Source organism: Heliangelus exortis, chromosome 16, assembly GCF_036169615.1.
Source record: "Heliangelus exortis chromosome 16, bHelExo1.hap1, whole genome shotgun sequence".
Lineage (NCBI taxonomy): Eukaryota > Metazoa > Chordata > Aves > Apodiformes > Trochilidae > Heliangelus > Heliangelus exortis.
Window position 1 is genome coordinate 10624148 of NC_092437.1, and position 16251 is coordinate 10640398.

The 16251-nt window shown below is 45.4% G+C and overlaps 1 protein-coding gene across 1 annotated transcript in view; it reads right to left on the reverse strand.

Moving 5' to 3' along the window:
- Positions 1–14648, reverse strand: part of RIMS4 (regulating synaptic membrane exocytosis 4) — a 51382-nt gene extending 36734 nt beyond the window's left edge. The window contains exon 1 of the mRNA XM_071759621.1: positions 14326–14648. Within this exon, the coding sequence (XP_071615722.1) occupies positions 14326–14422 (97 nt within the window). The 5' untranslated portion in view covers positions 14423–14648. The remainder of the gene's footprint in view (positions 1–14325) is intronic.
- Between the last annotated feature and the right edge of the window lie 1603 nt (positions 14649–16251).

Here is a 16251-nt window from a genome sequence, read left to right on the forward strand (position 1 = left end):
ATTTCCTGCTGCAGATGTGACTTTCCCCCCTATATTTTACTGTTGAGTAAACCAGCTTTGCCTTCCAACAGTCCCCCCTCCTTTGCACAGCTGCTTAATGAATTCAAAGTGTGACATTTTGTTTTCCACACTGAGGTAGAAGAGAAGCTGCAAACCATCACTGTGAGACTAACTAGGAAACACAGAAGGCAGAAAGCCCTTCCCACCAGTTAGCCAGAGCTCTCAGCAGCACCCACTGAACACTGCAAGACTCAGCTTGTACTCAACTAACCAGGAAACTTCACTAAACAAATCAAAATGCCAACTTTAGCAACTATATGCAAGCATCTATGCACACTCCAGTTTTCACAAGCCCCAAAGAGATTCTCTCCTTAGTTTTCATACTTGATGTGCTGTCCTCATGTGCCTGCTGGGATGCTTTGTGCAAACAAGAGTTCCAAGATCCAAGTGGATTTAAAGCCCAGAAAGACTTCGCAGAGCACTGCACAAATTCCTCTGATGTCACCCACACAGGAGGCTACAAATTGGCACCAGTAGCTGTCAACATTTTGTTTAGATCTTTTTGGCAAACAAATCCACCCTCTGAAATGTTTGCAGGATGCAGAGATAAAAAGCAGTGATGAATAAAGACAAAAAAAGTTTGGAGGGTTTATTTTTACCATGTAATCAATACCTTTTGGCACTCTTCCTCCAGCCCTAATAATACCAGTGAGGACAGTAACCCTTGGCAGGTTTAACATGCTGCTCTACAAACATTACCTAATTAACCACCACAATTCACTTGTGAAAAAAAAAAAATAATGACCTGAAGTTCTTCCACAGTATGAGAGAGAAACAGAGGATGAGTGTTGGGAAGGGACAAAAACTTTGAGTTTAGGATCTCCAGTTCTCACACACTGCACTGCCTGCACATACAGCAACAGCCCCCAGCCTCTCACCCCTTGCAGTTAAAGGCAGAATTTTAAAATATGATTATCCTCTTGACCCCATAATGAATTTGTGGGAACTGGCTTGTGAAGCATCTTCAAAAGTTATGGAGGCTTCTTAGGTGCCTAAATATCTTTGCAAATCCAACCCACACTCAGTGTGGAGTAGGTCACCTCTCTGCTGGGCAGAGATAACCTTTTCAATGGAGTTGCCTCTGGAAATAAGACTTGTCTCCCATTTTTCCCTTCTCCATAATTTCTGAACCCTTGAACTACACTGGACAGGGAAGTCAGGCTTCAGAGGCAGCGTAAGCCCAAACATTCATGAAAATGAGCACCCACAGACAGAATATAGTGACACCCAGCAACTCTGGTACAGAGAACAATTCCTATTTACTCCTCTAAGCACTGTGGAAGCTGCACTTTCTTCAGGCTTCAGTTTCAGTTGAGATGTAATTTCATTTAATACCAAAGAGCCACCAATTGCCCATGTGACTCCAGGCAGTTTTGATACTCCCACCTACACCAAGGTGCAGAAGCCTGACATTCTAACAACATTTTAGAGGGGTGTCTGATATTTTGATGCTGTTCATGAATATTAAAGATGCGAGATGAAGCTCAGGTCAACCAGGAAAGTGTCTCAGGGGATTCTCACCCTGACCTCAGCCAAGTCTAAGACATGTCTAAACCTGGAGTCAGAATGTGTCAATATAAATCCACTTCTGGAGTCTTCTGAACAAATTCCTATTTTTTGGGGAACAGCCACTACAGAGTCACAATATTTAGTCAACCTTTTACTTCTACAATCATTAATCATGCACCATTTAACCAGTGGTTTGTCATTTTCTCTCCTAATCCTTTTCAAATCCTTCCGCTTATTTTCACATCTTTTTTCAATCCCATTCTCTGTGCCTTGCTAATTACACTCCTTCACTGTCATAGGCTGTTTCAAAACAGACACTGATCACTTTCTGTGTTATATGCCCAATGAATCATTTGCAACTGCAATATTTAATATACAGTGTTACTGGAAGATGATCAACTGTATTTAATTATCTGGATAGCTACTTCCAGCTCTAGGGGAGGAAGGGTGAATGACCACTTGGCAGTGTCCTTCACAACAAGGTTTCTAAACCTTGTAACAGAGCTAATAAAAAAGGGAAAGTAAATGCCTAGACTTCCATCTTCTCAAAATAAGGAGCTTTGCTCCCTTGGCAGACAGTGTTGTTTCCAAAGGACTCCTATGGGCAAGTTTGCTGTGCCCTGGGCACACAGAGAGCCCACAGAGAGCAAAGTGTGCAAAGCTCAAAGAGGAGCTGAGCCCACAGCACTTGGTACAGCCTGAAGAGTACCATCCAGGCATGGTTTGCCAAAATGTCCAATTCCAACAAGTGAAGCACCAAACACCTCCCAAACAACACTGGCACTATGCAGAATTGCTTTGATAGCTTCCACTTGCCAAGAAAAACACTTGGGACACAGTAACCCCACTATGCACACGTATCATGCAACCCCATTAGGTCAGCAGCTCCTAATTAATTTAGAGTGTGGATCAGTCTTCAAACACCTTTTGCCATCAGCAAGACCTACTGAAAGTAATGAAGAGGAATCATTATACATAACACCCAAAAGAACTTGTTGTAAACACATTTGGTAGCACAGGGAGGTTCCTTCATGGCACAATCCATTTTTATACACACCTAATATTTTCAGGTTTTCAACTGATTGTCAGTGTGTTAGTAGAAGCTGTTAATGAATCTCACTGCTAAAAGCAGTTACAATTCTGTAGCTATTAATACAAGGTGACATCAGTTATGTCAGCTTCCGAGTGAATCACAGTTGCAAAACTTGTAGGTGTTGGATAGCTGGTTGTCAAGTTGAAGTAGAACATTGTTAAATATAATCTGAGTCTGTCCTAGTTTTCCAGCTCTTTCCCCCTTTCTGCACTGCAGCCTTAGTGGACTGAACACCTGCAGGTCTGGAGAGATAAGCACAGGAATATCAGGGGAAAAAACAGGTTGACTATTAGACCACTTAGATCAGCAAGTTTTAAAATGTTCACTTTTGACTGCAATTTCCTCTCAAATCTAATGACTACACCAGCTTAAGAGAGCAGGTCACTGAATCTTTTATAATGTCTAAACCTTTTTAGATGTTCTCATATCAAGATGTTAAGCTTGCCCCCCCCATTAGAAACTGAAAAAAAAAAAAAGAGGCTGAGAATCTTTCTTGACATAGTAGCTTAGCATTAGAGCAGGCAAAAATTAGTTTTGAAACCATTTACTGAGCTGAGGCCAAATGCTGCTGTAATCAGAACACTTTTGCATTGGTCAACTTGACCATAAAAGCACATTATTAACAAAACTGACAGAAGCCTGGGAAATTATCAATTAATATTTTGATCAGTGAAACATTTTCAGGTCATCACTGTTGTAACCACTTGATGTTTCACTTACCTGCCCTCGCCCCCAACTTCATTTATGCAGCCAGTACCCTGCACAAGAGATCTTGGGAAACCCAGCCTTTGGGCTCTAGGGCAAAGGTGTTTTAGGAAATAATCAGTTCTCTGGATTTCAGGAAGTTTAAATTATAGCCTGAAATAAGACTTCCTGATTTTCAATCTGTCCTCCAGCCTTGCTGTCTCTCTGCAGCAGATGGCTGCAGTGAACAGACTGTGAAAACAGAGTCAAATTCACCAACTAAAATGGACTGTGGATAATTTGCATGGTATTATTCCTAGAGCAGCAAGCCAAATTTTGCCTCAACCAACCATGAAATATTTCATAGAGTTCTCTAGTAGGTAAGCCAGGCAGTACAGAAATAGAAAAATATTGAAATAGGGCCGACACGATGCCAGGTTTAGAGGCACTTGGCCTGGGCTGGGTCTTGGGAAAAATTTTTGGGAAGTAGTAGCTGCCTCCTGCCCAGCAGAAGTTGAGTGTTTCTGCAGAGACAGAGCAGGCAAGGAACAGGAACAGATCTATTCCTGTTACTAGACAGAAACTAGGAATTCAGTGGAAACAGAGAAAAACAAGTTTACAGAAAGATAACTCGGGGCTCTGGCATGGCTCAAAGCAGAGCCCTGGGCAAAACAGGAGAGCTGAGAATTACTGCTGTGAAACAGTCCAGAAGTGGGTCCTGAGGAACAGTTTGACTGAAAGTCACAGACCTAGACTGCACATCCTTAGCTTGTGCATATTGTCAGCAAATCATTAGTTAAATGACCATCTCTTTACCCATGAACCTACATATGCACAATGACTAAACCAGGATCTCTCTACTGCTCTTCCAAAGTACCAAGCAGAAGGGAAAAAAACGTGTGCTGGTGGAAGGTACCTGGGGCACCATACATAAAACATCTTTACTGTTATTATTTCTTGCCAAAGCTCCAGCTTATCACTAAATATTGACAACAGCTTTCTCTATGTCAAGGGAAAAGAGCCAATAAACACACGTTGCTTGCACAATGAAAAAAACATTATGCTAACTGTGGAATTTATCACCTTGTGAAAATGATAAAGAAAAGGGAAAAGCCCACAGGGGGAATACTGAAAATCCTAGTGGGACACTTACTGCAGATGCAGCAGCAGGAACTGAGACATTTTCAGGCAAAACCACTGAGTGAGACATGAATGAAACCAGGAGCGAGGTATGGAGGGAACTCTACCCAAGGAGCTCAAACTGCTCTTCAGAGCCAGCCCAGTGGTCAGCAGTGTCCAGAGCAGCTGACAGCTCCTGCAAAGGAAGGAGAGGAGGGAGCAGAATGCTGTCATGCTCCAGAGGGACATCAAAATAAGATTTATTCAGGCTGAAAGGATCAGAGTAGAAACAAGACCAGAGTGTCTTCATGAACTGAACCTTTTCTGAGCCACCTGACAAAGAGCTGAGTGATGGGAGTGCAGGTGCCTCGGATGCCTGGTATGGAACAGCACTTGCAGAGCTGTATGATCACAAAGGGAAAGCTGTTGTGGTTTTTTTTAGTGCAGCAGAAAACAAACCCTGGTGCTTTTGAGCTGAATTATCCACATTATGCTAAAACTGGGAATACTTGCCTTATTTAAGGCACCCAGTAGGCCAGAGAGAGCATCTCATTGACTCTGAGCCCCATCCTGCAGTGATATCTGTAGGATCAATCAGGGCCATGGTGTTCCTAAGGGCCCCAGATGGAAGAAGACAGCACAAGGATGGCAGCATGCACTGAGACCACAGCACAAGAAGGAGTGTCATGGGATGCTCACGTTACCATGGAAATGTCCTCGTAGCACGTAACAATTTGACACTGCCTGTTTTCCAAGGAGCAGCAGGGTTGTGGCAGCCTGCAAAGCCTGCACAGAATGGCAGTGAGAGTTTCACCATGGTCATGGCTGCAGCAGAGTCAGACAGCCTGGCAGCTCCACTTCAAGTGCACAAGGAAGCTTTTAACAGAAGCAGTTTCATAAATCACCCTGATTTAATACAGGTGATGACACCAAGCCTTGTCCTGTTTAATTACACTGCAACAAGCCCCACAAATCTGGAGGGGATGTAACCATGGACTATCAGAGTCACAAAGGCAGATGTATGGAGATTAAGCCACACTAAAGTGTGGGGTTGGGCCAATGTACCAAAATCACCATTAAAATGTAACATTGGGTTGTGACCCTTTAGGTTTTCATGGAACTTGAGGAGAGCAAAATACTGACAAGCCTCACAAGTTAGTCTGCACCATTACCTACCTTGATTGTAAATTTAATTAAAACTATTATAAAGGTGAAAGGGTTGTGCAAAACTGCTGCAGGGCAATTGCTCTAATCCCACAGGCCACTGGTGAGATGAACTGAATGCAAGAGACAAAAAAAGCTACTGGGTCCAATTTGTCACGATACCACCATCCAGAAAGGAACTGACTACAACAGCTGGAAGTCCAACAGGCATTAGAGAAAGGAAAAGCCTTCTTAGTTATTTTCCTAATCTGATTAAAACCCAAATATGGGTTAAAATCTTGAACCAAATTCCCTTAACTTTTCACTAGTGCTGTGATGTCATACAAAGAAAGAAAAGGTAAATAAGAACACATTAAAAAAAAAAACAAACCACCCACCCACACAATCCTTCCAGGATGCTGAGAAGTGCTAAAGAGGGAGCTGGATTTCCAGCAAAAAATATAATCTTCTCAGGCATTTTGGCTGCAACACAATTAACATGTTTTCCATCCACATGGCAGGATACATTCCCTGCTAACTGTAAATACACATACTGCTGGTGGGCAGCTGGCAAAAGTCCCACACCACTGGGAAATGCCATCCTCATCCAGAGTGCCCATGCAGCCTGGCAAGGGGCAGGTTGTGCCCACACATTCCTGTCTGTCCTTAACACTGCCATCTCCCTGCCAAGGTGGGTGTTCTGCAGCTCTGATCCCATCACAACTGAGCTGTTGCACCTCAGGAGGATGACCACCCCCTGAGGGACAATGTCCCATGTTCCTAGGGAAGGGAGACTATAACCTCTTCAATCAGATCTGTCACCAAGGGGAAGTACCATTAGCCACAATTATTCTAAATACCAACCATGAGGGGCACCTCAGCAGTCCCTTGAACACAGCACTGCAGAATGAGGTGATGAGAAGGTGCCTGAAAAAAACAGGCCAGAGCAGATGCACTGAGAGCAAAGGTTTACAAGGATGCTGTACTTCACCCATGGGTCCTGGTTACATAGGGTCTCCTCTCAAAATCATCCACAAAACACTGCAGTGCTCTTGGAAACCAGAGGAGAAGACCAAATCCACCTTATTCCATGCATTCACCCCACTTCCCAATCCCACAAACAGCCAAGAAGAAGCATGGATCATGCTAAATAAGATACAGAATTCAGGCCCATTCCAATGGGAAAGAAAATATTTCACCCGTCCAAATACATGCCAGAAAATTCAAGAAAGGCACCTGTAAAAGGCAGTAACTTCACAACACTGAACAAATACTATATGCTGATGCCAGAAAGGGAATGAGTGGCCAGGCAGCAGTCTTGCAGAGAATTATCTGGGAAGTGACAAGGATCATAACCCAAATGCAAGTCAGGGGCAGGGACACTCTTAGAGAGTGCTGTGTGTACAGGAATATTGCACACAAAGTGTGGGAATCACTCTTCCCTGCTAGGGGCCAGCCAGAGCACAGACAACAGCAACAGGGCCAACATGATGCTTAGAGAACTGTTCTATACAAAAAACCTCAATCAGCTTTCTTTGGCCCAAAAAATCAAAAAGAGGGCAAGGGATGCCAGGCAGCATGGTTGGGATCACAGGCATTTCCTCTCTTGGGATTATCAGCACAGGGAGAAGCAGTTCTGTCACGTGAAGGGTTTGTCTGAAGACAGCAGTGATCAGTGATTTCCCACATTGCTGGGAGCAAGACAATGCTAATCTGCTTAATTTCCAGAGTTTTGTGCTAAATTTTAGGGAAAATTTTCCTTCTAATTCAGAACAGCTTAATTAATTGGGGTGCAGACACATGGGATTCCTCAGTACCCCTTCTACATCTGTAATAAGACCACACAGACATTAGCATGAGTTCCTTTTAGTCATAAAACAGTTTTGAGAAAAACATGGCATTTACCTCTGGACGTGCTGTACTCTGCAAATTGTTGAGCTTTTAAACATTTTAGAGTGGCTGTATGAATTCTTTGTGTATTGGACAAAGGTGATATAACACTCTAATGGCATAAAGCCATTATCTGCTTCAGTGATTCAGCTGGGGCTGGGTTTGGTTAACAAGACAGGGCTGCTGAGCTCTGCTGCACTCCTGCACAAAGTTAGGCTGTACCAGGGCTTCCCAGCCTTATAGTATGGGGCCCTTTACATGTGGGCTGCTTTGCAAAAGCAAAGCCAAAGACATAATTTAAATGCAGATCCCAAGGCAAGCCCAGTTTGACAGCAAAAGCAGAGAGTGCCAAATTTGTGCGTGTCATCAGCAGATGATTTAAGCAATGTCATCTACTGAGGCATCATTTGTGTTCCAGGATCTCTACCATGATACATGCTCCCAGACAGCATAGCATGGTTTTCACACCTTCTCCCAGAAAATAAAACCAAACCACAAAGGAAGATCATTTGGATAGATGGATATTCAAAGTGCATTGAACAGTTCTGCAGAAGACCAGAAATCCTTATTCAAATAATGGTGCTTCACAACATGTCCTGGGGAAGAGAAGAAGACAGCAGGGCTCAGAAGGCTACGTGAGCCAAATCTCACTGCCCTACTGAAACATATAAGCAACTTGCACACCATTTCCTAAATTAACATGTTCATATTCCTAATCTAACTGAAGGCACTCAAATGTGAACAGATAAAGCTTCAGGAAATAATTGCACAGATAAATTATTCCTCAAAACAACTACTCCAATCAAACCTAATTCTTCCCTACACGAAGCAGATACACACATTCTGTCAAACTGAAATGCTGAAGCAAAGTAGTTACAGCATTACAACTTGTCCTGATGTAGGAATCTGACAGAGTAAAGATAATTTTTTTTTTTAGCCTGGAGAAGACGGTGCTTTTGAGGTAATAAATGTTGCATTAGAATTAACTTCACATGAAAGAATAGCAGTAAGGAAACAGTCTCTCCTAGATAGAAAGCTTTCCAGGGACAGACTCTTCTATTTGGAACTCAACTGACAGTAACATAAGAGATATTCTTCCTCCGTGGCTGGCAGGGGTCAGGTAAAACCATCCCTCCACTGCTCCTTTAGATGAGGCTGGAACAAAACATCACCATACAAACAACCATAACAGAAGTCAGGCCAGATGCAGTCACCTCTGGGGGAGGGAGAGAATATTGTTCTTGCTCATGACTGTGAGTGTGTGCTGCAGTAAGCAGCACTAAGGGGACAGCACCACAAACCCATCCCCTGTGAAGCCACACAGATGGATCACCAGGCAGCACATTTTGGCACAGTGCTTGAGATCCCAGGGCCAGCCATTTCCTCTCTTACACCCCCATCCTACATCCTTGTTTAAAACAACTCCTCAGCACTGTGGGATGCTCCAGGTGAGGGCATGGCTGGGTGACTGCCCCATGGGAGACAGGAGAGGGTGGCAGGTGGTGGCCAAGCACTGACCAGCACCACATCACCCCTCCCCTCTGCTTTTCCATCTGTCTCTCCATATCCACTTGGTGGGTTGTGCCACGGACTGGGAGCAATGTGGGACTGAGGCTGCCACCTTGCTTTGCATTTCCACAGGCACAGCACAGCCACAGCCAAGGACTGAGGGTCTCACATGTGGCCACAACACCCAAAGCAACACGAAAATGAGATTTTCAAGTGCCCGTTCCCAGTGCTGACTCATTCAGAGGGCTCCTGCTCTGCTCTCACCCACCACGGGAGAAAGCAAAGCCTCTGTAATTGCACTCTACCAATCACACAGGCAGGAAACAGCTCCGGGGAGCAGAAAGGTGTCTGGAGTGCAGAGGGGATGGAAGGAGCAGCACAGCTTGCTCAGGATCTCTCAGCTCTGCCCTGAGGATGCACTCCTGCTGTGTTACACTCACTTGCTTGCTCTTATGATCTGGATTAACTCAAAACCAGGTGTGACATCCCCAATCTCTGCAGGTATTACCGGCAGCATCTTCCTCTAAGCTGCTGGTCTGTTTCCATACACCTTCCTCTGACGAAAGGCTGATTTGATTGCTTCTAGATATTTTTTTTTACTGCTTTTTAATCAATGTATGAAATAAAAATCTGCTTGTCTAGAGCTAGAATATGCCCAGCAGGGAGAAAAACATTTCTTACCATCACTAGAATCACCTATAACCAAGGATACACCCCTTACTGCCCAAGAAGAGGGAAAAGCCATGGCTTTTGGTGCCTCCTGCATCAGCCAGGAGAGCTGGAGAGGACTGCAGGGATCAAGCCACAGGCAAACTCTTCCATATTCCAAGACTGATTTGGATTTATCCTGAAGCATCCCTGGGGTAATGCATGGCCAACTGCATGAGCCCTAGGGTCTTTGTCTTTGCTGGGTTACAGGGATAAACTATATTTTACAAATTTACAAGTTTGTAAAAATAATTATTCCAGATATAGGAATAACTATAAATAAGGGAATGATTTCTCTTATCCCCTATACATTTGCCATATGGTTACCTATAACAACCAATTAAAAAAACTAGGCAGAGGCTTACAAAACTTCAAAGGTAACTGCATGAAGGAAAAATGGACTAAATGCCAGGATTTCACACACTTGATACATTTACACTTAAATACACAAAGTACCAGTCAAAAGACTTGAATCATCATTTTCTTTAAAAATATGTACCCAAATCCAATGCTGCAACTGAGAAATATCCATGGCAACATGAACACACTTATAGGGTCTCTCTCTACTGAATAACTTTGTGACACTAATGTTTAAATATTTAAATTATAGAAGTTCAGTAGATAAAACCCAGACAAAAAAGCATTCTAAACTAAACTACACATCTGCAGCTTCCATCCCACTATTTTAAATGTTTATCAATCCACTCAATTAATATTCACATAGCTTGTCTTCAAAGCAATTGATCATAACACAGTGCATCTGCCAGCACTTGATAGTGTGTGAATGCAGCAGCCCAGGCTGCATTTCATCTCTAACTCAACTCCTTTCTGAACGAGCCACTGACATGAGGAAGGCTTCCTGACAGTATCTAGGAGACATTTTGACTTTGGAAACCATTTTCTGCCAGACACTTGTTCCAGCTGGCTGGGACAATTTGATTCTGCTGTCCTGCAGCCAGGGCAGAGGTCTGCCAAGCTGGACAGTCCCTGTGCTGGCATCCTGACCCACAGCTCCTCTGTACCTTCTTTGGCTTCCTGATCAAACCACCCCTGCTCTTCACATTGGTATGGGTGCAAGATCCCTGTAAGGAACACATTTCCCTTTGTGCACATGCTCAAGTTGTATCTGGGCTTCAGTGTAGCTGCATCTGCAACACAACCCATGGCTATAGTCTCTCAGACATCCAAACCTGCACCTACATCCCTGTCAGAGCACACCTCAGATGCCTGCTGCCAAGTGGGTGCCCATCCTGAGAAAACCAGGATGTAGTCCTTGGCACTTTAGGTCCCTTCTGACATGTTGCCACATGAATATCAGCATAAATGCTCCAGCAAAGACCACGTGTATGTCAGATCCTCAGGCCACCTAAGATTTGTTCTCACGCTGTTAAAACCCAGCAGATTTAAGGCTCACATTTCTACAAATGTGCCCACAATGACTGCATGATTGACTTCTTCATCTTTTTAGTCTACTGTTCCAGAAGTGAAAAATGATCAGAGCCCAAGACAGACATTTGCATAAATTGAACCAACTATTATGACAATAATAACTACAGTTAAAAAATCCTTAACTTCACTGACATTGCTGGGGACCTCAATGGAGCAAAGACAGTGGCACTCAGCCAGCAGGAAGGACAGCACCATTGCCAAGCTGAGATCAAAAAGAGTTATTAACCTAGAGTTGTTACACTATTGAGTGCAGACAGTAATTTCTGTTATTTTAAAGCTCCACTGCAGCTTACTGATGAACAGAGCTCAGTGTCTGCTCATAGTATCCTCTTTGTATATTCAGCTGAAGAATAAAAAGGGTATTACAACATTGGAGTGCAAGCTCACATCCAGCTCTCTGGAGACAGGCACATGGTCTTATTTGCCACAGGACACATCTGAAACTCAATCACCCTCATGCTCTGGAAACATTCAAAACTGACCCAGTTTCTTGCTCCAAGTCCTACTGCTGTCCTTCCTACACTGGCTGCCTGCCTCGACGTGCTAAGATATAAGGAGGCATCATCTGCATCCACTTCATGGCCGAGAGCCCCATCCTGACACTGGTGGGGTGGCAGGCAGAAGAGTTGGGGAGGATGAGAAAGTCTTCTCACCTCATGTCCAGAAGGTGGACAGCAAAGAGAAACAAAAGAACCGTGGCAGAAAAGGAATTATTCTGTAAGTGAAAGTACTTTTCAAAAGCAGATTTATCAAGACTAGAAGTGGGAAATACTGAGGGGACCAGAGGTACTATTAGCATTGGCCAGACGTGCCCAGCTTTGTTTGTACACTGCCACAGCTCTCAGTGTAGGCACTACTGCAAATTTTCTTTTATACTCCTTTATTATGATCCACCTGTAAAATACCAAGAATTTTTCTTTCTAAATTTGAGTTCTCATTAGTCTGTTTTCCCTTTCCAGAGGAAAAGGTCAAGTTTCCTTTAAGCTTGGCCATTTCTCAGTTCCTCTTCTTTTTCCACAGGATGACTATTCTCTTAAAGATGCGGTTCTCAGTTTCAGACAAAATGGATGATGTGTCTGTTCAAACCAGGATTGTTTACTTGCCAATGCTCTTGGGATCAATTTTATTTTTTCTGCCATCTTCTGTGGAGCACATCTTGCCAAGTACAGCGTTCATCTCCGTGAATGAGCTATCAAGATCTATTTTTTTAACAGAAATCATGCTGCAACCAAACCAGTCAGAATCCCTCTCAATTTCAGGAGCATGCATGGGCATGAATAATACAGAATCTTGTCTGGCACAGTTTCAGCATTGCGTTTATCAGCGCTCTTTCATGACATTTATTTTCTTGAGAAAATTATATGCTTGTAGTTTAAATACAAACTACAAAGCAGCACACGTTCCTTCTTGCTGTTTGCTCATACGTGTCTGAATACACACTCAAAGGCACAGAATACAGAAGCCAATACTGCAACCTCCCCACTGTACTGAATGTTACCCCAAGCAGCTTTACTAACGAGACTAACTCAAGCAGGCAAGAGCCACTAATAAGCTGCTAGAGAATGAGGTCTTAATTGCAGGTTTATTGAATTCAGTGACAAGTACTAGTGTTGTATTAAGAGCAGCCTATTAGCATTCATGCACGAGCCTTCAGTAAGTGTGAATAAATACAATTCTGTGCAAAACCATCTTTCTAAGTGCTGGAAGAGGAAGCATTCGCTTACACTATCACCCTGCTCAGAGATAGAGAGGTCAGACACCAGGGAATGAAACACAGCTCAAGGCATTGTGTTGGGTTTTCATATTAGAGATGTCTCACTATCAATCTTTTCTGAAGCAACAGCGCCAAGACTTCCCAAAGCTCCTGTTACTGCCATGTATGCTCCCCAGCATTTGAACCACACATGAAGCACAGATAAATCATCAGCAAAATTCTGAAAACAAAAGTTAAGAAAAAACAATAAAAACATCCACTGGTGGATACAATCTTCTGCCTGACACCTCTGCATGATGCTGATGACAATCCTAGGTTAATCACACAGATGATTAACTTATTCTGACGTAAACTCCTTTAAAAACAACATTACAGGTGTAGCAGCTAGCAGGCTGATCTGCCCATGTATTCCTGCTGGCATCTGCATATCTTTGTGATAAGCTGCTAGACAAAGGAGCACGCCGGCATTTTGAGGGATGCAACCATGACAGTCAGTGTTAGAATACGCCTTAGTTACCAACTTTCATTATTTGCCACTCACAGGATTCATTTACAGGTTCAGACTCTGGTAAAGTGTGCACACTGAAAAACATCCCTCATTTCTAAGTGAGCCACTGGGTACGGACAAAGTGGTTAAACACCAATCTCCATCCACTCCCTCCTCCATCCTCCCTACCCACACAGCTGCTGTGCTGCCCTCTACTCCCAGCACCCAATGTCTGTCCTTCCTTCCCCACTGCACCCAATTTCTTTCCTACTTTTCCCTACCAACAGCTCTCTTTTTGAAGCTTGGTCATATTTTATGACCACTACCAACTCTTTGAGGACAGAAAAGTCTTTACAAAGAGGGCAAAAATCACTGCGTCCATTCTGAAAGGTTTTCATACATGTTTTATGACCTACTTTGCGCTCATTTAAATGGAACCCCTTTTATTTCCCTCTCTGAAAACAGCATGGTGTATCGTGCTAATGACCCCTAAGCGCAATTAGCCCGAGAGCTCTATGTATAAATGAGCCATGGACCAGACACAGGGTCCCACAGAAGCGATGCCTTCTCCCAAGGGCTGCTCTTCACCACCTCACCCAGATGGGCACAAAGGAGGACCGGAGCATAAGATGCAACCCCCCCCCTCGGTTTTGCTATCAATTAGACGAGCGAGCACGCTTCCTCGTCAGGAATAAATTATCCCTTTTTATCTCTGCAGACACACACTTGCCTACACAAACCTTACAGCACCCCAGCCCTGGGCACCCCGCTGCACTCACCCCCCACACCAAAAACCTGACAGGCAGTGCAAGGGGACCCCCACACCACGGCCCCCTCCCCTCTCTCCTGCCCACCCATGGGTGACACACGCACCCCGGGAACCCCACACCCCACCCACCTCCAGCCCCACCGGGCCGGCTGCAGCACACACACAACCCCCTCCCCTCCATCCCCTCATACCCGCGTCCTCCTCGTCGAAGCTGTTCATGCAGGGGAAGTAGATGGCCAGGGCCTCGAAGGAGGCGGAGAGGCTGAGGCGGCTCTGAGACCGCTCCATGAAGAGCCCGGGGCCGGGGGCACCACCGGGGGCCTCGCCCGCCGCCGCCGGCGGCTTGGCCAGCTTCGCCGCCCCATTCTTCACTCGGAGCACGGCCCGCGGCGTCTTGGCGGCGGCGGCGGCCGCGGTGAAGCGGCGGGCAGAGGAGAGGCGAAGCGGGAACGCGGACGGGAACCGCTCGGTTGCGGTGCGGTGCCACCTGCTGCCACCCGCCGCTCCGGGAACCGCCCCGCACCGCGCCCGCCAGCGCCGCCGCCAATCGGCGCCCGAAGGAAGGGGAGGGCCGGGCCGAACCGAGCCGGGCGGTGGGAGAGGGCGGGGGAGCGGGCGGGGGTCCTGGGACCCGGCGCCATCTTCCGAGGGGGGTTCGGGGACGAGGCGCCAGGGAAGCGGGACGGGACTTACCCTGCTCCGCGGTTCCGGATCTCTCTGTCCCTCCAGAAATAATCCTGGGACTTTCAGGGTGTTTCTTCCAGAGAGGGAGAGAAGACAAATGGCATTTGGGTTGTTTAAGGGGCTGCGGACCCCTGAGGGAGATGAGAGAGAAAAAGGTGCTCAGAAACCCCTGGTGTCTGCAGCAGTGGGGACACAAATCCCTCGTGCTCGGTTTCCTCCATGGCCCACATCGGAAGGACCTCTTTCTCCCCAGAGGAGGCTGCTCCCAACTCGACCACCATAGCATTTGGTTCCATGTATCGAGCCTTCTCCCTGTTCCCCCTTCACCTCTCAGTACAACCATCCTCATTGCCCAGCACACCCAAAAGAAAAAGGAAAAAAAAAAAAGCCCCTGTTTGGAAGTGCCCAAGCTCCCAGGCAGGAAGCATCTAAACCAAGAGGTTTTTCTTGCTGGTAAAGTGGAGGGCTCCTGCTTGTTCTGGCTCAGTATTTTAATCAGTTCTGCAGACCATGAAATAGGGGGGAGTTTGGGGTGCTACCTGAAAGAGTGAGTCTTAAGTCATTTCCAACAACTACCTCCTTTTATTCCTCTTCTGAAAAGCCTTATAGAGAAGTACCAGTTCAGAAGTACCAGCTGTCTGCAGGTGTTGGGCACCACTTGTTTCAGAGCAGCACAGACATCACAGATCCCCCTCCTTTCCCTCTTGAGGGAAGGAAACCCAGCATATCCTTGTTTATTCAGTGAAACTGTATCTGGGATGGAGGTGAGACTCATCATGTTTTCTTACAGCAACTTGGCCTCCCCAGCAAGGATGTGGTGCCCCCAGAGCACAAAGAGAGTATTTCTCACACACTTGGACTGTCCACCCATCGTGATAACCAAATGCCAGCTCACTGAACACATGAGGTGATTAAGACTGTTGGTGTCATTCTAAAAAATACAGATTAGAGCCCAACATCTTCGTAAGTAAAAGTGCAGCTAAATTGACTCCATTTTAAGTGCTACAGAAAATGAAAAAGTGCTTTACTCCTTCAGTGCTGGAGCCCAGCTGCAGACAACATAAGAATTATCGTACAGTTGACAAACCAATACATTAAGAGTCTTCCATCCACTAAAAATCCTACCAGAGCTGAAATGTATTTGTGGATGCCATTGTCAGGAAGCAGCAAGAGCAGGGTTGGTCCCAGGAACAGAGAGCCCCCAGCACAGAGCAGGAGCAACCCCACCACCCACTCCCACACCACATGAGGCAGAGCAAGGTGGTGGTGGCAACGGGTCCCATGGGTGCAAGGGGTCCCATAGGTACAACAGGTTCAAGGCCAACCAAGGGAAACCAAACACCAGTTAAGGAACTGGTGTGAAACAAACTCACTTACATCATGACCCAGCATGAACTGAAAGCCCTTGGAGTTGGAGGTTAAATAGAGGGTGA